Source organism: Balaenoptera physalus (genome assembly GCF_965194825.1).
Source record: "Balaenoptera physalus genome assembly, chromosome: 12".
NCBI lineage: Eukaryota > Metazoa > Chordata > Mammalia > Artiodactyla > Balaenopteridae > Balaenoptera > Balaenoptera physalus.
Window position 1 is genome coordinate 7,840,347 of NC_138897.1, and position 20,772 is coordinate 7,861,118.

At 41.6% G+C, this 20,772-nt stretch overlaps 2 protein-coding genes across 2 annotated transcripts in view; both read left to right on the forward strand.

The window, feature by feature from the left end:
- RTTN (rotatin) overlaps positions 1 to 15,559 on the forward strand; it is a 178,148-nt gene extending 162,589 nt beyond the window's left edge. Inside the window, exons 50-51 of the transcript XR_014251465.1 lie at positions 1,823 to 1,952; positions 15,488 to 15,559. The gene's annotated coding sequence lies outside the window, so the exon portion shown is untranslated. The remainder of the gene's footprint in view (positions 1 to 1,822; positions 1,953 to 15,487) is intronic.
- A 21-nt stretch (positions 15,560 to 15,580) lies between these two features.
- CD226 (CD226 molecule) overlaps positions 15,581 to 20,772 on the forward strand; it is an 84,954-nt gene continuing 79,762 nt past the window's right edge. The window contains exons 1-2 of the mRNA XM_082415941.1: positions 15,581 to 15,653; positions 15,958 to 16,296. Of these exons, the coding sequence (XP_082272067.1) occupies positions 15,608 to 15,653; positions 15,958 to 16,296 (385 nt within the window). The 5' untranslated portion in view covers positions 15,581 to 15,607. The remainder of the gene's footprint in view (positions 15,654 to 15,957; positions 16,297 to 20,772) is intronic.

The following is a 20,772-nucleotide window of genomic DNA, read 5'->3' on the forward strand; positions in this document are numbered from 1 at the left end:
TGTTTCTCTGCTGGGCAGAGCTCAGTAGAACTTTAATCCACTTGTCTGCTGATCTGTGGGGCTGGGTTCCCTCCCTGTTGGTTGTTTGACCTGAGGCGACCCAGCACTGGAGGCTACAGGCTGTTTTGGGGGCTAATGGTGGACTCTGGGAGGGCTCATGCCATGGAGAACTTCCCAGAATTTCTGCCGCCAGTGTCCTCGTCCTCACGGTGAGACACAGCTACCCCCTGCCTCTGCTGGAGACCCTCCAACACTGGCAGATAGGTCTGATTCTGTCTCCTGTGGGGTCATTGCTCCTTCCCCTGGGTCCCTATGCGCACACTACTTTGTGTGTGCCCTCCAAGAGTGGAGTCTCTGTTTCCCCCAGTCCTGTCGAAGTCCTGCAATCAAATCCTGCTAGCCTTCAAAGTCTTATTCTCTAGGAATTCCTCCTCCCTTTGCCGGATCCCCAGGTTGGGAAGCCTGATGTGGGGCTCAGAACCTTCACTCCAGTGGGTGGACTTCTGTGGTATAAGTGTTCTCCAGTTTGTGAGTCACCCACCCAGCAGTTATGGGATTTGATTTTACTCTGATTGCGCCCCTCCTACCGTCTCACTGTGACTTCTCCTTTGTCTTTGGATGTGGTGTATCTTTTTTGGTGAGTTCCAATGTCTTCCTGTCGATGATTGTTCAGCAGTTAGTTTTGATTCCGGTGCTCTCGCAAGAGGGAGTGAGAGCATGTCCTTCTACTCTGCCATCTTGAACCAATCTAAATACCCTTCTTGATGGCACCTAAAAGGTGAATGAGTCCCCAGTTCTGACTCTTGACAGAAGATTCCTGGCAGTGGGGCACCAAAGAACCATAAGTATTATGATATGTTATTGCCTTCTCTCTTTATTTTCATTGAAATTTCATTGAGATAATTGTAGATTCACATGGAATTGTAAGAAATAATACAGAGAGACTCCATATATTTTTACCCAGTTTCCCCCAATGGTAACATATTAGAAAACAGAGTACAATGTCACAGCCAGGAGATTGACATTGGTGCAATCCACCTACAGTATTCAGCTTTCCCCGGTTTTACTTGTGCTCATTTGTGTGTGGGTGCATGTGTGTTTTAAGTTCTATTGTATTAAGCTGTATAGGATGCATAAGTATATCATGTTAATACAAGAATAATTGCATTAATTATATTAAGATCTATACAATGTTGTCACCTGTGTAAATTTGCATATCTCCCACCACAGTCAAGATACAAAACAGTTCGAACATCATGAGGATCCTTCGTGTTGCCTGTTATGACAAATATTTCTTTCCCACATCACTCCCCATTTTTAACCCCTGGCAACTTCTAATCTTTTCTAAAATTTCTAAATTTAAAAAATTTTGTCATTTCAAGAATGTTGTATAAATGGAATACATTCACTATGAAACCTTTGAGACTGGCTTTTTTTTTTTTACTCAGCATGATTCCCTGCAGATTTATCCAAGTTTTTGCATGTATCAATAGTTTGATCTTTTTTACTGTTGAGTAGTATCCCATGGTAGAAATATACCAGACACCTAAGTCTTTTATTTTATTTGGAGTGATTATAAATGGTATTATGTTTAAAATTTTCGTTTCCCTATGATTATTATTAGTATATAGAAATGCAGTTGATTTCGGGGTATTGATCTTGTATACTGCAAACTTGTTGAACTCACTTATTAGTTATAGGAGATTTTGTAGATTTCTTGAGTTTGCTACATAAACAATCATGTCCTCTGCAGTTTGGAATAGTTTTATGTCCTCCTTCCTGATCTGTGTGCCTTTTATTTCTTTTTCTTGCTTTATTGCAGTGGCTGGAACATCTAGTACTATGTTGTACAGCAGTGGTTCAAGCAGACCTCCTTACTTTTCCCCAGTCTTAAGAGGAAAGCATTCAGTCCTGGCTATGGGTTCTTTGCAGATGATCTTTATCAAGTTGAGGTAATTCCCCTCTATTTCTAACTCATGGCTTTTATTGTGAGTGGGTGTTACATTTTTTTATCAAATGCTTTTTCTGTGTCAATCAATATGATCACATAATTTTTCTTCTTTAACTTGTTGATATATTGAATTACATTTATTTTTGATTCTCAAATGAGAAGTGAATTTGGACAGGTGAAGAAGGGAGTACACTATGTAAGACTCTGAAAATGAAGCCAAGGTGTTTAGATGTGAATCTATTGCACACCATTTTCCAAAGTATGTTCTGAGACGTATGCTAATAGAGGATACATAAAGATGTAATTTCACAGTCAAACTAGTTTGAGAAACAGGGGTTTAAACTAAATTCATAGGCTTCTTCGCTCCTGATTTTCTCAGAACCTTTAATATGCTGCATTGAATGATATCTGCATTTCCAAAAGGGGATTAAAAAGTGTAAAGTTTCCAAACCCAGTTTATCCACAAAATCCGCATTTTCCATAATGTCTGTGATAATTAGAAGATGCACTTTGGGAAACATTGCCATAGGAAATAATTTTTTCTAATGAAAATTTCTGACCTGGGGAGTACCGTAGAAGAAAGGCAGTGTGCTGTGGTGGCTCTTACACATGGAACTTCAGGCAGGTTTCCTACCTGCTGAAAGCCCACTTCATTAGCTGTTGAGTGGGGAAAAAACCTGACTCCATGGGGGGGCAGTAGGATGTTGAGGTAAAGAGTGTGTGCTCTACAGTCAAACATCTGAGTGCACATCCTGGTTTTGTTACCTAAAAGGTGTGGGGAACATTGGGTAAGTTACTTAATCACCCTGTGCCTGTTTCCTCACATGTAATGTAAGAATAGTAACAATTCCTATTTTCTAAGATTTTTAAAAGGCTTAATGAATGAAACATGTAAAGCCTTAGAGAAGTGTCAGGCAACTGGTAACCACTTAACAGTCATTACCTGTGCTGTTTATAGTTGAAGGATTAAGTGAGATGATCAGAAAAATGCCTATCAATTTTATTACTCAGAAAGTAGTTATTAGGAAAGTAGATCCAAGGGCAGTTGTAGGATGAGTTAGAAGCAGGTGAATCTATGCTTCCATGTTGGATGCTTTGAGGACTAGGCCGGTGAGAGTACAGATGTAGAGGTTGCTCTTTTAAATATTTTCTTTGACTCTGCAGTATTTGGTGATTGAATATGAGGGGTTGAAAAAGATGACCCAAAGGTGACACCAGTGTTCAGCCTCGGCATTAGGGAAATGGATATTGTACCCCCCATGAATGAAGTGTGTCCAGGATATTAACATGTCAGCCAGATAATTTTAGCATTCTCATTAAAAAATAATAGATTTTTTATTTCTGGTTTTAATAAATGCAGGAAAATAAAGAGTTTCAGCCTGTTTATGCTAAACTATGAAATCTGATCCATGTTGGTAAAGGAACAATTTGATTACATAGCTATACTACAAGGAAAATTATGCCCTTGATGCAACTTTGAACTTTGAGGACATCTCAGCTTTTTATTTAGGGCACTGAAGTGGTGGAATGGCTCCTCAGAGGAAATTAAGAGAGAGAAAGGCATGCTGGTGCTCAGAATAGCAGAGAAGATTGAAATAAATGGGAAACGTGGTAAAATGACTAAGCCAAATATATAAGATAAAGTTAGATCATAGTTATTGTTTATTGAACACCTGCTACATACTGGCCATTGCTTTTGGATTGGGGATACAGTTAGCGTGACCAACTGCCAAGGTATACCTGGGACTGTCCTGGTTTTAGCACTGAAATCCCATGTCCAGGGAAACTTCTTGGCCTCAGGCAAACCAGGATGGTGGGTCACACTCGGCACAGCAGTGAACAAGGCAGTCTTTGCACTCAAGGAACTCACATTCAAGTTGGGGGATCCAGAGACAGATGCAAAGCAGATAAAAATAAGACAAAAGGCACAGTTTTATATATAGTGCAGCATCAGGTTAGAAGGAATGTAAACTATTTATATATTGGTTCATCTATTCATTTTGAAAAAGGAGCTGGCTCCTTCTATATCTCGTGCGGGAAAGAGAGGGTCACCGCAGTTCATAATTTGACTTTCAGAAGGATCACTGCTTACCCCCTCAGAGTGGATACACATGAAGTGGGTAGGCTCCCATTGCCCTGAGGGAAGGGAATAGAAGGACTGTTTTTCTGTCTGACCCAGCTTGCCCTTCACAGGACCTGGTGGGAACTTTTCAAAGAGGCCACATGCACCGGGGAGAGGAGGATGGAGACTCTGGCCCTGCCTTCTTGACAGCCAGCAGTGTTAGAAGCTTTATGATGGATAAGGGTAATCCTGATTGAGAGCTGGGTAGAAAAGACACCATAGCCTCCCAAGGTGACCAGGAGCTGATCAGGAATGAAGATGGGCTGGACCCAGCACCAGGACCCAGGTGGTCTTGGTTACTGCTGTATAAGTGGAGACCAACTATCCTGATTTGTCCAGGACTGAAGGGTTTCCTTGCTCATGGGACTTCAAACCCACAGCTAGCTAAGGTGGCTTTTAAGATGACCTATTATCCAAACCAAGACACTTTTTTTAAAAATTAATTAATTTATTTATATTTTATTTTTGGCTGTGTTGGGTCTTCGTTTCTGTGCGAGGGCTTTCTCCAGTTGCAGCAAGCGGGGGCCACTCTTCATCGCGATGCACGGGCCTCTCACTGTCGCGGCCTCTCCCATTGCAGAGCACAGGCTCCAGACGCGCAGGCTAAGTAGTTGTGGCTCACGGGCTTAGTCGCTCCGTGGCATGTGGGATCTTCCCAGACCAGGGCTCGAACCCATGTCCCCTGCATTGGCAGGCAGATTCTTAACCACTGCGCCACCAGGGAAGCCCAAGACACTTTTGAGAATGAAATGGGAGGCTGTTAATAAACACACCAGTTCAACCAGGTGTATGTTGGAGCCATTCTGGGGAGCTCCAGAGAGAGATGGGACCCTATCTACATTAGACTACATTTATTCTGGATTCAAATTCCAGGAAGATGTGGGGCCTTGTGTAGCTGAGGCAGCAAACCTTCCCTTATCTAGTTACCCTGCCATGGTGACAAGCTATGGGGACAATGACCTTGGTGTAATTGTTAACCAAACAGCTCAAATATAAGCTCCATTACTCGACTGCAGACAAAACTGTCCTCAGGGCACCAGCAAAGCAGAGGAACAACCATGACAACAAAAATAAAAGTTCAGAAATTTGCAATAACAATATCTAGCAAGGATCTAATTTAAGTATATATATGGTTTTTCTAATTGAGGTGTAGGTGATGTACAATATTACATAAGTTTCAGGTGTACAAGGTAGTAATCCACAATTTTTAAAGACTATATTCCATTTACAGTTATTATAAAATATTGGCTATATTACCCATGTTGTACAATATATCCTTGTAGTTTATTTATTTGATACATACTAGTTTGTAACTCTTTAATCCCCTACCCCTATCTTGCCCCTTTCTCCTTTCCTCTCCCCACTGGTAGTCATTAGTTTGTTCTCTGTATCTGTGATTCTGTTTCTTTTTTGTTACATTCACTAGTTTGTTTTATTTTTTACATTCCACATATAAGTGATAATCATACAGTATTTGTCTTTCTCTGACTTATTTCACTTAACATAATATCCCCCAAGTCCATCCATGTTGTTGCAAATGGAAATATTTCATTCCTTTTTATGGCTGAGTAGTATTCTAGTGTATTTATTTATACTACATCTTCTTTATCCATTCATGTTTTGATGGACACTTAGGTTGCTTCCATATGTTGGCAATTGTAAATAATGCTGCCATGAACAGTGGGGTGCATGTATCTTTTCGAATGAAGGTTTTGGGTTTTTGTTTTGAATACCAAGGAGTGGAATTGCTGGGTCATATAGCAATTCTATTTTTAGTTTTTTGAGAAACCTCCGTACTGTTTTCCACAGTGGCTGCACCAATCTACATTCCCACCAACAGCGTGCAAGGGTTCCCTTTTTTCCACATCCTTGCCAACCTTTGTTATTTATGTTCTTCTGATGATGGCCATTCTGACAGTTGTGAGGTAATATCTCATTCTGGTTTTGATTTGCATTTCCCTGATGATTAGCAATGTTGAGCATCTTTTTATGTGACTGTTGTCCATCTATATGTATTCTTTGGAAACACATCTATTCAAGTCTTCTGCCCATTTTTTAAAATTCAGGTTGTTAGTTTTCTTGAGTCATATAAACTGTTTATATATGCTGGATATTAATCCCTTATTGGTCATATCATTAGCAAATATTTTCTCCTGATCTGTAGATTGTCTTTTCGTTTTGTGGATGGTTTCCTTTGCTACACAAAAGCTTTTAAGTCTAATTAGGTCCCATTTGTTTATTTTGCTTTAATTTCCTTTGCTTTAGTAGACAGATCCAAAAAAATATTGCTACAATTTATATCAAAGAGTGTTCTGCATATTTTCCTCTAGGAGTTCTATGGTTTCTGGTCTTATATTTAGGTCTTTAATCCATTTTGAGTTTATTTTTGTATAATGGTGTTAGAGAATGTTCTAATTTCATTCTTTTACATGTAGCTGTCCAGATTTACCAGCACCACTTATTGAAGAGACTGTCTCTTCTCCATTGAATATTCTTGTCTCCTTTGTCGTAGATTAAATGACCATAAGTGCATGGGTTTATTTCTGGGCTCTCTATTCTGTTCCATTGAGCTATGTTTCTGTTTTTGTGCCAGTATCATACTGTTTTGATTACTGTAGCTTTAGTAGTATACTGTAGTATAGTCTGAAGTCAGGGAGTGTAATACCTCCAGCTCTATTCTTCTTTCTCAAGATTGTTTTGGCTATTTGGGGTCTTTTGTGCTTCTATACAAATTGTAGGATTATTTCTTCTTGTTCTGTGAAAAATACACTTGGTATTTTGATAGGGATTGGATTGAATCTGTAGATTGCCTTGGGTAGTATGGTCATTTTAACAATATTATTATTCCAATCCACAAACACAGTATATCTTTCTATCTGTTTGTGACATCTTCAATTTCTTTCATCAGGGTCTTATCATTTTCTGAGTACAGATATTTTACCTCCTTTGGTAGGTTTATTCCTAGTTACTTTATTCTTTTTGATGCGATTGTAAATGGGTTTGTTTTCTTAATTTCTCTTTCTGATAGTTCATTGTTAGTGTATAGAAATGCAACATATTTCTGTATATTAATTTTGTATCCTAGCACATGTATGTTTTGTGCTGTTTTGGAAAGTAAAAAATTTCTTTAAAGTACCTGGGATGCAGCAGTATTGAGAGTGTAATAGGCTGAATGAAATATTCAGAGCTTTGTGTCTGAAATTCCCCATCTGGGTGGAGGGCACTCGGCTGGGATAACATGAGGGTGGGGTTTGCCAGCCTGGGTGCTCCACTGGGGCTGGCAGGGTCTGTGCTGTCATCAAAGTCCTGGGAGCTGGAGGCCCCGTGGCTAGTCCAGAATGGATCAGGATTTGCACATAAGTCTGTTTGCAAAGGCCATACTCTTTTGTTTATAGGGGAGTAACTCTCACTCTCTCTCACTGACTAACCATAATGCAGAGGGAGTGTTATCACATAGCAGCAGCACAGAGTAACGTGGGATGCAGAGGAGAAAGGAATGAGCTCTGTCAGGGGATGGCTGCGGAGAAGAGATAGTGAATATCTGCAAGTCCCCATCCGTCCATGGGCAGTGGCTGTCTGCTGCTTCCTGGGGTCTTTAGAACCAATTCCCAAAGAGGAACTTAGTACTTCCCCGGGCCTGATACTCAGGTCAGGAGTCCTGAAAATGTGTGTGCAGGTATTTATTTCCTTGAAACCTTGAGACCATCAGGAGAGGGGAGGTTGATAAACAGAGGAGGAAGAAGAAGACAGTGGCCAGTGGAGTCCTGGGTGCTGCCTGCTAGGCCCAGCAATGCCACACCAGGTGAGGAGAGGGTGTGGGCTCCCAGTCTGGGTAGAACTTTTCAGAATGGCTCATTTGCTGTCTTATTTTTATGAGTGGATGTGTGTTGAAAAAAGTTCTTCACTTGGTATATTACAGACATTTTGCATGTCTAAATAGAGATCTGCATAACCATTAAAGAGCCGAAGAGCATCCCAGCCTATGGACTTAGCACAATTAATTGAGCAAGTCCACTAGAGAAAGGCATGCAGATTGTTTCCAGTTTTCATTAATAGAAATAATGCTGTAATAAACATTTCCATTTTTAAACACAGATCTTTGCTAAATTTATTGTTCTTTAGGATAAATATCTTGTGGTGACCTTGCTGGGTCAGAGGATACAATAAGTCATATCTTAACTCTTCTGCGTAGAAAATGTGTACCTGTGTGCATTTGCACTCACAGCATCTGGCATTTGTGTTTCCATCTGCTCTTGTTAACAATGGTCACTATCATTCTTTTCATGTGTATATTTACATATTTGACATGCAAAAATTAATTTGTCATTGTTTTCATTTTTATTTATTCATTCATTTCATTTATTACAACTGGTGAGATTAAATAGCTTTTTACATTTTTCTATCTGTAGTCCTTCTTATGTGAATTGATGTTTAGCATCCATTGCCTGTTTTCTGTTGGGACATTTGTGGGATTTCTTTTTGTCATTGATATTTAAGTACTTTGCACTTAGAAAATACTATACTTCTGTGTCATCCCTCTCCTGATTGTCCTGCCTTTTGCTTTGTTAGTGTGTGATATTTGCTACGCCAGAGTTTTAAGTTTTTATGCAGGAAAAGCTATCACATTTTCCCCGGCTTTGGCATTTTATATGTATATATATATATATATATATATATAAAAAAAAAAATATATATATATATATATATATATACACACATATATATATATATATCTTAAAATGTGTACCTTAATATATTTATATATATACATATTCTAAATGTATGTAATCTCAAAACCAAAAATCCATCTCTACCCTCAAGCTTATAAAACATGTTCTCCCCTTTTTTAGAATATTTTTCTTTTTCGAATTATTAATACCTTTGAAATGTGTGCTGCTGTGACAGTTGAGTGTAGTGATCAGGGTCCTTAGTTGTAACTTTCCAAAGTACTTCTGTCTAAGGTGAGAAGGAAGCAACTTGAAGGGACAAGGGACGCGGAGCAGGTCACAGAACGAATGGGTGTGAGTTGAGGGGCACTGGCTCCGTGCCACTAGGCTGGCCACAGTTCCCCCAGCGCCGCCCCCACAGGCCTGTGAAGACACCCCTGCAGCCGGCACAGGCCCTGCCGCCACCCCACAGGGACACCCAGCTCCCCTGCTGCTGGCAGAGCCTGTGTGCTGCTGTCTTGGGCATACTGGTGGGGCTGCAGCCCTGCCGCCCTCTGGCCAGAATGGACCCTTGGGGCCCTGCTGATACCCTGCTTTGAATCCTCAAGCTTTGGATTTGGATTCCGATGGAATAAATGTGTTGGCAAGAGTCTAGGTCCCCCACCCAGACACTAGCTGTGCGGGCCCTCTGGTGGGCGTGGGGAGGTCCTGCTGCCCGGGGGTGGCAGACGTCCACGGGGTGGGGTGAGGGGGTGGGTGCCGACTGCAGCTTTTCCCAATAGCCAGTCACTTTCACTAACACCCTACAGTAGACACTGAGTTCTTTCCCTGTTGTGCTGAAATGTCACTGTTGTCATATGCTGAACATCGGTAATTCTTTTGTTTAAACCCAAATTAGTTCTGGGTTTATTAAAAAGAGGCTGACAACCTGACTTGCAGAGCCACCATTCACTGTCTACTCATTTCTGAAAAACCGTTTTCCATGAGACCTAATTACACTTTGTTTGATGCAACTTAATTAAGGGAGAGCATTTTACACGTATGTGAAACATCTACCCAATCCTGGCCGACTAGAACATTGGGTGACACAGGAGTTTAGATGTTAGTGTTGAAAAGATGGTAAACCATTCACATAAGACAAAGAAAGCCCTTTCAGTGAAGTAAGAGAGTATTTCATGTCCCACAGTTGCTCAAAGCACCATTTTCTCCTCCAGGAGACCTCTTCCCTTTGCTTAGCCATATTCTTGATATTTTTCCTCAGTGAGGTTGACTGACTTCTCGGGTGAGCTGAGCTTCCGCCACAGATCTGGTTACTTCTTTCTCTAACTCACTCGTTAGCCAGAGGGAACTCTGATGAAAAAGTTCTGTATCGGTTTCCTGAATGGTTTGTTGCTTATTATTATTTCAAGCCTGATTGTATCAGAACGGCAACACCTGTGCAGATATTCTTGCTGTTATGAAGGAACGCAGCAGATCCCCCTCTGGTCCCAGCAGAGGTACATTTGTTTTGAAATCTTTGAAGGGATCCTGGTTTCCATTCAGAGCTGCTCTCTGGGCTGCATGAGATCAGTAAACCACCTTCATTTTTTAGGTAAGCAGCACCTTTAAGCCCAAACTATTAGGTGGGTCTGGAGTGAAGGAAGGGAGTGAGCAAAGATGTAAGGTGTAACACAGGAAAAAACAGCAGAGTCAAGTGCATCTGGCCTTGTAAGTCAGTAAGAAGTTGGATATTCTTTTGAGGATGGTGAGGCCTTGAAGGGAGTGACACAAGTCAGGCAGGTGTTTTAGGAAGCTTCCTCTGTCCCACAATTAAGTGCTCAAAAGATATTTGTGTGACACAAGGCAGCACTTCAAGGTCTTTTGCATGCTTTCAGGCATACACGGTGTGCAGAAGAGACCAGCCCGAGTGTGTGACCTGTCGTTCAGTGTTTGGGGCAGGTTAGACCCCAGCAAGTGGCTTCTCTTCTGTCAGATGCCATCTTTTCTCCCCAGTATTTCCAGGAATTGCATGAACTCAACTTCAGCCACAGCCCTTCATGGTGGTTTAACCTCCATTCCCTAGTACATCAAAAGGATAAGTAAAACTAACTCTGCTGTCCTCTGGAACAACCTAGAAACTATTGCATGTCTGGGACAAAGAAGCTGATAGACTTGTGGGGGACAGTTCTTAGGAAACCACCAACGTGTGTGCTTTTTGTGTCAGAGAATCAGAGAGTCAGAAAACAACACCGAAAAGAGTATCTAGGAGGTAGGATTCAAACACCCTGAGATATGGGCAGAGATAAGCTTCCTGCACTTCAGAGACTTCTGACTCTGAAGTGCTTTGATTGGCAGGAAAACAAATGGGGAAGAAAAGGCAAAGTAACCAATTTCAAGTTTTTTGTGTGTAGTTTCAGTTCAGAGTTAGAACATTCACAGTGAAAGTACATCCTTTCAGATTGTAGAAGCTTAGGTGGGGCAAAGAGAAGGACAGAAGTATGTCTGAGTTGGGAATGAGTCTGAGAAGCTAAAACGGTAAAGATGCTTCCAGAAGCAGGGACACTTCTTGACTGGTTTTAATCCTCCTTAGTGAAATATTAGTGATTTACTCCAGCTCCGACCTGAGGGAGCTCTGGTGGAGAGGGCATAGGACGAATGCCCCCAGCTGGTCCCAAGATGCCAACTAGGGGATGAGCACAGCCGGGGAGATGGCCTTGACCGAAAGGGGGTGAGGCCAAGAGGCCACGGTAAACAGGAAGCCCTTAACCAAGACACACACCGGGAAAGAAGAGTCAGAGTGTGCAGAGCGCTCACATCTCAAGGTTAGTAACCTTCTAGGAAAAAGACTGGACGTGACCAAGTTCACACTTTTAAAATTATTAGTGGGTGGGAGTTCGGGCTGTGGATACAGGAAGATGACCAGTAGGTAAAGCAGGAGGGGAGCTGCGGGTAAAAGCTTTAATGAATGGTTGATCTCTATGAACCTGTACGTTTACTGATGGGCATAGTTTAGTAAAAGGGTGTTGCATAAAGTCCTTTTTCTCAATCTGTTCCTGGGAAAATCTGATAGTTTGGGTCTTGAGAATAAGAAAATTTAGCTCTTTTACCAGTGTCGGGCTATCAGGCTTAAACTACCTTCCTTCAAGTAAGCCTGAGCAAGGATGAACTTCAGTAATAAAGGTTCGCTCTCCAGGTATAAATAACCCTAAGCAAGGGCTGGTGAACTTTTTCTGCGAAGGGCCAGAAGGTTAATACTTCTGGCTCTGCAGGCCACGTGGGCTCTGCTGCAGCTCCTCAGAGTGGCACAGAAACAGCCGTAGACACGTAGACAAACGGGCATGTCTGAGTTCCAGCTAAACTATCTCCAGCAATGGGACAGTGGGCTGGCTTGTTCTGAAGGATCCCCCTGAGGCTGAACTAAAGTCTCTTCTTTGAATGGAAGTAAGTTTTTATGGCCCCTCAGCGGCAGCGGAACCTGTCCTGGGGGCAGGTCTGTGACTCGCCACAGGCCCTGGTTGGAAAGATTCTCTTAAGAAGATGCTGTGAGGTAGGGAGGGGAAACCTGGACCACCTGCACCCCCTGGAAGCAGGAGCCTCTGAGCAGCCCAGACCTCCCAGCCACGGGCACCATCAGGTCTGCCTCTAAAAACAAGGGAGGGGACTAAGGACCACACAGCTGTGACCCTTCCGGCCCAGCGGCTTGTTCTCAGGGCTTAGCCCGGGTTTTCTCTTTCACAGGCCTCCCCCCACCTCCAGCATGTGGACAGCTGTCCAAGCTGGGGAGGAAAGATGTGGGAGCAGGAACGGGCTCCCAGACACAGCAGGAGTCTCAGCGCGGGCTGGGGAACGCTGGCTTGGGGAACCGAGTGGAGACTAGGATCCTCCCAGTTTCAGAAAGGGCACCGGCATCCGGGAAAGCAGAACATCTCACAGAGGGCAGAGCGGTGTGGCTGAGGAGGTGGAGAAGGTCTGTAAGGACAGCCAGGAGAGGAAGCAGCAGGTCTGAAGAGGGGCACCCAGCCCAGGCCACCTAGGGGCACCCAACCCAGGTGAACTTGTGAGACGAAGTCACTTCTGAGATTTGCTGAGACGTATTCAACAGTAGAGAAATCCAGGAATATCTTGATTAATGCCATCCTTGAGGATGAAGCTCTTTTATACAGACAGCTCTATTAGAAAAAAGCCTTGCGCCAAAATCCCTTCATAAATCATGCAAAAAATGGCTGCCTACACAACAAAAATAGCTCCAGACCAGTCTCTGTTTGCCTTTGGTTAGACGTTGATAAATAGGGCTCATCCTTAGCAAAGTTGTAACAGCTGAACTTTATCTTCAGTCCCATGTCTTTCTGCACCTTTCGTTCACATCTGAGACCTCTAGGTCCTTTGAGTTTAGACATATCAGAATGCAAGTGCCCTTCTGCTTTCTTCATCCTTTAGCTACACTGACTTCGGTGCCTTGCGAATGAAGGGGTTACTACAAGTTATTATCAATGAGCACCTGTTTTCCAGTAATCCTCCCACATTCCTGAGTCCTTACTCCCAGTGCGGGGGGGCGGGGGCGGGCATTCACTGAGGGTCTTTCTGTCTTTCTGAAGTGAAATATAATTTCCTTGACTCTGATTGGATCTACTCAGTCCACGCTTGGCTTCTCCACCTCCAGCCCCCAAATTAGTCATAGTTGTCAGTGGAATGGCTCAGATTTGTCATAATATCCCAGTGGTTTGGGAGAAGTGGATGCCCAAACCAAAACAGGCTTTTGTTAGCAGTGAGGAGAGGGAAATGGGTGATGCTCGGCTCTCTTTCTAAGAATTTAAATCAGATCATGTAATTCTGGTGCCTAAAAGCCTCCAACAGCTTCCACTTGCTCTCAGAATTGTATCAAAATCTTCATCCTATCTATCTACACAATCTGATCTCTTGTCACTGTCTGTCCCCATCTCCTCCCAATGGCTCCAGCTACAATGATTTTTTAAAACAAGTTCCTCCTAGAGCTGTTATTGCTTATGCCATAGACACATGTCCCAGGAATCGTGCTTGGTGCTGGAGTGACAGATGTAAGCAAGATGTCAAGTTTGAACTCCCTTATGGATGTCATTCAAGACACTTTCAAACAAGACCCAATTTCATTTTTGTCCCTTCCCACCCACTAGACGGTAATCACATCATTTCCTGAAAATGCCCCGTGTTTTTGCACCTTTATCTCCTCTTCTCATTTCTCTACTTGGAAAGTCTCATTCAGGTTGGAAGGCCCAGGATGTGGTGCACTTTTTTTTTTTTTTTTTACAAAATCTTCCCCAAATCTGTTAGAATGAATTGTTCCTCTCTGGGATGTTGTAAAACTTGATCAAAGAAATGATCTAGTTTTATTATAACGAATTGCTCCTTTAATCTACCTGACCCAATACTTTATACATGACTAGAGGGCAGAGACTGTGTCTTTCTCATGCTTGTGTCTCCAGGACCTAAGCAGGGTACCTGGTAGAGCTCAGTAAAATTTTTGTCAAATTGTTTCATTAAATTACTTACAAAACAGAGATGAGAGTTACTTCATCTGACTATATCACAGAGCTGTTATAGGCACAGATAATATAGATGTGAAAGGTTTTGGAAAATAGAATGCTCTGTAACCATAAGGTAGCACTATACGTTATTATATGGACACATTATAATTTTGTTCTGATTATCATTACATTTTTTATTTCATATTTGATTTCATGTTTCCTGAGAAAGTTCCCACATTAGATACTGTTGTTAAGGAGAGGACACCTGCTGGTGAACTTTTGGATGGAATCACATAGGCTTAGAGTCAGCATTAGGCAAACTTGTCTTTAGTGGTGCCTGCTCCCCCTTTTCTCAATTTTTACCCCCCTTTTATTTTGACCCTCTCATCAGGGGTCAAATGCATTCTTACATTGTTGCCTCTTGTTACAGAGGCAATAATATATTTTTATGCTGACATGGTTATACGTTCCCAGCAAGTTCTTAGGAAACTGAACTGTTATTTTATAAGAGAGGGAAGGGAGCAATGACGCACCTACTAAGATTATGTAAGATGGAACCATGGGGGAAATTAGGTGAAGGGTACACAGATCCTCTCTGTACTATTTCTGCAAATTCCTGTGACTGTAAAATTATTTCAAAATAAAAAGTTTAAAAAAATCAACGATAATGGTGATTTGTATATTCCCTGAGCCACGATACTTTGGAATCTGGAGGGCCTTCAGCGGTCCCTTCATCACCCCCAAAGCAAATGCCTGAGGTCAGCGAAGAGGCAGATGTGACAGGAAGGCCATGCCCCGTGGGCCGTCCATGCTGGTGGAGCTGCAGGCCCCTCCCCGTGCCCTGTAGACTCTGCCCCAATGTCACATTCTCAGTGCAGACTCCCCAGCCCTCCTATCCCGGGGGGAAACACTACCACCCCATCCCGGTCCCCACTCTCCTGCTTTGTTTTTCTTCATGCACTTACCACCTAACTCTATTTTGTCCTTCTTTATTTTATTTTATGCCTCCTCCCACTAGAATGTAAGTTCCATTATGGCAAGGATATATTTTTTTTAATTTATTGCTGTATCCTCATCGCCTAGAGCAGAGTTGGGCCCAGAGCATGCACTCAGAGAATGTTTGTTCAAATGAATGAATCTTTGTAGAAAATGAAAGCTTGAAAATAAGCTATTTCCCCGAGAGAGAAGTAACTCAAATCTGCCCATCTTTGTACGAGAGCAAACCTGACTTTGAAGCTAAGACCTTTTTCCTGTGTTCATACTTCAGATAAAGAAGACACTGCTGATAGGATCTGAGAGGAAGGAAACAGTGCACCGTGCTGGGGCTCTCAATGTGACATTATAAAATTGTCTTTCTCTAGACTGGCCTCCCAAACAGGTTCCAGAGATGGATTACCTTACTTTCCTCTTGGCTATTCTTTATGTATACAAAGGTAAAGATAATGTCTTCATTTAAAGAATTTACTCCTTTTTTAGTCTTATAGTGTGACTTGTTCAGAATTTATAATGCTCTTAGTTGGCTTAGATAATTTCTCACTTGTTCAGAAAAACTACAAGTTGTAAATACCAATTATCAGCAGTGGAAACCTTTTTAGACTAAGGTAGAAACTGTTAGCCTTTACCATGATCTCAGTTTACTATCTTGCTAGGTCTAGAGTAAGCTTCAGATGTCTGTTTGGTGTTTCAATCATCAGGTCTAATTGAATTCACATGATCACATGATGGTGTGTCTTTCAGCTCGATGTGAAGAGATATTTTGGGACACAACTGTTAAACTTGCTAAGAATATGGCCCTAGAATGTGTGTATCCATCAAAGGACACTTTAACCCAGATGGAGTGGTTCAAGATCAAGACACTGGAGAGAGAGTCCATAGCCATTTTCAACCCTACTTACCGTGTGATCATAAGAGAGCCGTACGCTGATAGGGTTTACTTTTCAAATTCAACCACGGCCTCTAACGATATGACCTTGTCCTTCCATAATGCCTCTGAGGTGGACGTTGGCTTCTATTCCTGCTTTCTTCATACTTTCCCACATGGAACCTGGGAAAAGGTGATACAGGTGGTTCCATCAGGTAAGTGAAATTTTTATTTACCTTTTTACCCATCTACAATATTTGTTTCTGTAAAGACCAGGTAGAAGCTGTGAAATGCTTTATCATATTTTTGTGCCATTTTCCAATTCCATTTCTAGATTCTATATTATTATTTCAAAGAAATAATACTGTGAATCAATTCCGTTTTTCTTAATGTGCTATCATTTCCAAGTAGAAGAAGCGTCTCTTGAATTCGAATGTCATGGGAGAAAGCACAGGCTTTATCTTGTCTTAATGAGAGCTTGAACGTAGATTAAGCTGATGTTGGCAATGTTTGGGTTCAGGGATCAGACACCTCCTGTGACGTAGTCCCATTTCCTTTCGCTTCCAACCCTGCTTGTTCAGAGTCCTTTCTGTAACACCAAATCTGGGTTTATTAGTGAATCCTAGGCAGAGTTCAAGCACTGGCTCTGTTTTTAGCTTCATCCAAGTTTCACTAGAGAAGATGCTTCAGGAATTGCAGGCTGTCATTTCAGAAAGAATCTAATGATCTCTTGAAGTATTTCCTGCCATGTCTACCAGTGATTGTGCTTTGACGCTTAGTTAGTCCTACAAGTAATAGCCACATGGATTGGGTGTGGTATGTTGGAAAAACTTGGGTTTTATAGCCCTTACTTCCTTTATAACCTTATATTGGCTGCTCAGTCCCTCTGAATCTCAGGTTCCTGAACAGTAAATTGAGTTAATAATACCATTCTCTTTGTTGAATGGTTTAGGGATCTTATATGTAAGGAACTTGGCCCATGGTAGTCGGGGAATGGTAGGTATTATTATTACTGTCACTATTATTATTTCCTAGGCTTTTGATACAAAATGACTAGTGATGAAAGTTTTAGTTGTCAGAGATAGTCTCGGGAAAGAAATAATTTGGGACTGTGTGTTTCTTGTCTGGTGTCTCTCAAATTGTATCCCAAATAGACATCCAGCAGAGCACATCAAATACCACCTGATATAGTGCTTTCTTTTTAAGAAATCCATATTATAAAAGAACAATTTAAAGTACTAATATAAGGAATATCTAATGGTCAGGAAGTAAGAAAAATTCCCATGTGTTAGTTTTCCCTTTCTCTTTAGGTGTACCTAAGTTCAATGATAATTCTGTGTATATGGGTGAGGCTTACAGAGTGTCCATTAGCAAAATCTCTTCAGCTAAGTACTTACTTATTACAGACTCCATTTTGCCCCCCAGGGTCTCATTTGCTGCGTGTGCAGCCACCTGTGAAATGCTGTTTGTGCGTCTTCAGTGTATAGTCCACTCTGATTAGCCATGCAGGTGGCGGAGAGGATGGGAAGGGTCTTAGGTGTGAGCTGTTTGGCACGTGGCCTGAGCCACCATGGCCAGAGATAGATGCCCCTCCCCACCCTGCCTCGTGTGGTGAGCTTTTGTAGTTTGGGTCCCAAATCGGGTATTCCGATTTCTGTAAAGAACAACCAATTGAAAACAGGTACACCTGAAACTAACACAACATTGTAAATCAACCATACTCCAGTAAAATTAAAATATTAAAAAAACAAAAATGTCCATCAAGAGAGGAATGGCTAAAGAAGATATTGTACATATATTCATATATACACTAATATGTATAAGATAGATAACTAATAAGAACCTGCTGTATAGCACAAGGAACTCCACTGTACAGTAGAAACTAACACAGCATTGTAAAACAACTATACCCCAATAAAAAAAAAAAGAAGGAAAAAAAGAAAACAGGTAGAGCGGTGGTTACCAGGGTGGGGAGGTGGGGAACGGGGGAGACAGATGTTGGTCAGAGTACAGAGTTGAAGTTATGCAGGATGAACAAGTCTAGAGACCCAATGTACAGCACGAAGACATTAATGATAGTTAATATCATTGTCTTGAACACTGGAAATTTGCTAAGAGAGTAGATTTCAGGTGCTCTTATCACCAAAAAATGGTAACTATATGGGGAGAAGATGTGTAAATTAGCTTGACTATAGTAATCATTCCACATATCATTTTGTTGTATATGCCCTAAACATATGCAATTTTTATTAAAAGCAAAACAAAACAAAAACAGGTAGCTTGACCTCTTGTGAAGGTTTAGGATAGAGGGTAGCACTAAATTATTGAGAACTAAATTATGGTTGCCACACCAAAGTAGGATTTTTAGCATCATGTATGAATGATTTTGGCAATATTTTCTTAATTTTATCATCCAGATTTATTTCTCCTATTATTATTTTGAGGATAGGAAAAGGGAGATCTCTGCCTCATGGGGCTTTTTCAAAAACAGTGGTGAGATTTTCAGTCAGTCGCCAAGAAAGGGGCGGCCAACTCTCCATCTAGTTCAGATTAGAGTCTGATGGTATTCTTAAACATATTTTGCTGTTGTTTTTGATCATTTGTATTTTTAAAGAATAGATTGCATTAACCAGCCAGTGAGAGTATTTCATTCACTTTTGAGATTTGGAGAGCTTCATTTTTTTTTTTAAACTAAGAAAGGTAGTGAATTTATAAAATATAGTAGCTGTATTTACATTAAATATACTTAAATATACTTAACCTTAAATATACTAAATTAACCTTAAATATACTTAAATTCTTCCATGTGTGCTTTATTAACAACATATCAGGATCTACAAATATTACATGCTTGTATAACATAAAGGGGGAGTTGATGATCTATTTAACAGTGAAAGATTGGACTTGGAATCTGGAAATCTTAATCTGTATAATAGATCGTTAAGATCTGCAAAAAGGTGAAGGAATTGAGCCACATGCTCTCTAAATATACTGATTTCTCCTGTTCACTGAAAGCTGATGATGTGTGAGGAACTTGATCAGTACCTTACCTAGGTCTTCTCGTTTAACGCCCCCTGCACACTTGGCTGTGGATGTAACCTTGATTTTCGAGTGAGGACACTGAAGGGAAGTAAGGTCTAGTAATCTGTTCAAGTTCTCAGACTTCGTTTGTGTCCATTGGATAGAGTTGCAATTACAGGATGGAAAGTGCCAGCTTAGGGGGCATAGGAGCCGGCGGGGGCCCTTGAATGAGGAGACATCCATCATTGCTTGTCCTTTTGGCCTCCCTCCCCCTTGAGTTTTCAGCCCAGAGTTGAAGAGCAAATTGGATGTCTTATTCTGGATAACTGATATTGTTAATGCAAAATTATGTTAAAACATGTGTTACCTTCAGGACAGGCATTTCTTAATCAGTAACTGATTTAGAGCATTTAATGGCAAGAATGGCTGCATTTATTTCACTGCCTCATGGAAAAATATGCTGAGGCGACTTGAGAGGTGACATTTCAAAGGTAGCCCTTTCATGGCAGAGTTTGCGGTGGAAGTGGGGTTGTGGAGAAAATTACCGTAACCCATGTGTCTCTGGCTTTACTAGTCACTTAGGGCAAATGTAGTTATATTTACGGAAATGTCCCCCCAAATGTATGATGCACCCCAAAAACTCTGCTAGCTAACTCGGATTAGGTGCCTACTGTGTGTGAAGTAAATGCCTGTCCTCTCGTTTAATGCTTGTGAAACACCAGGCGGGAGATTAGCATGCTCACATTATACAGCTGAGGAAACTGAAGTTCAGGGTCATTAACCAACTCAAGGTTGCTGAGCTGCCAAGCCGCAGCACCAGGATGAAACCAGCTGATGTTTCCAAAGAGCCAGAAATGAGAGGAAGGGGAGCTTGACACCAGCAGAGTGAACATGAACAATTAAAAAAAAAAATTGAAGTAGAGTTGCTGTACAATATTATATAAGTTACGGGTATACAATGTGGTGATTCACAATTTTTAAAGCTTATACTCCATTTATGGTCATTATCGAATATTGGCTATATTCCCTGTGTTGTACAATATATCCTTGTAGCTTATTTAATACATAATAGTTTGTACCAGGAATTTTTTTAGCATAGAGAGACTGGTGTGAGGGAAGAAGAGAAAAGGGCGTCTCCGGGGGAACTGATGGTGTGGAGAAGGCATGAGGAAGTCTGGTTCACGCAGAGGACAGAGCTCCAGGAGGGGTAGGTCTCACCTGGGCTCCAGGGCCCCTCACCGCCTGAGAGACAGCCTTGAGGGTGAGGAAGAAACTGTGACAGTGGGACCTTCTCTCTGCTCTTACAGCAGAGGTGCTCTGGGGCCCCAGGTAAGGTTTTATACAGTAGATCCTATGTTTAAAAAAGAAGCCAAAGCCCATGGGGCAGGAGGATGTCGGAGAAGAACTTCGAAAGATGGGACGGCCCAATGTTGCTGAGCCTAATGGGGTTGGAACTTGACCCTGCAGTATAGACTGTGGGAAGTCTCTGAATGTTTTCAGAGAGAGACACATAATGACCACTTTTTTTTTACCACCTAGAAGATTAAACTAGTTGCATCCTTATAGAAGGGGAAGAGTTTAAGGGGCAGGGTGAACAACTATTATTTTATGGATTGGAACGCTTATCCACTGCTGGTAGGAGTGTAAGTTGGTGGATCTACTGTATTATT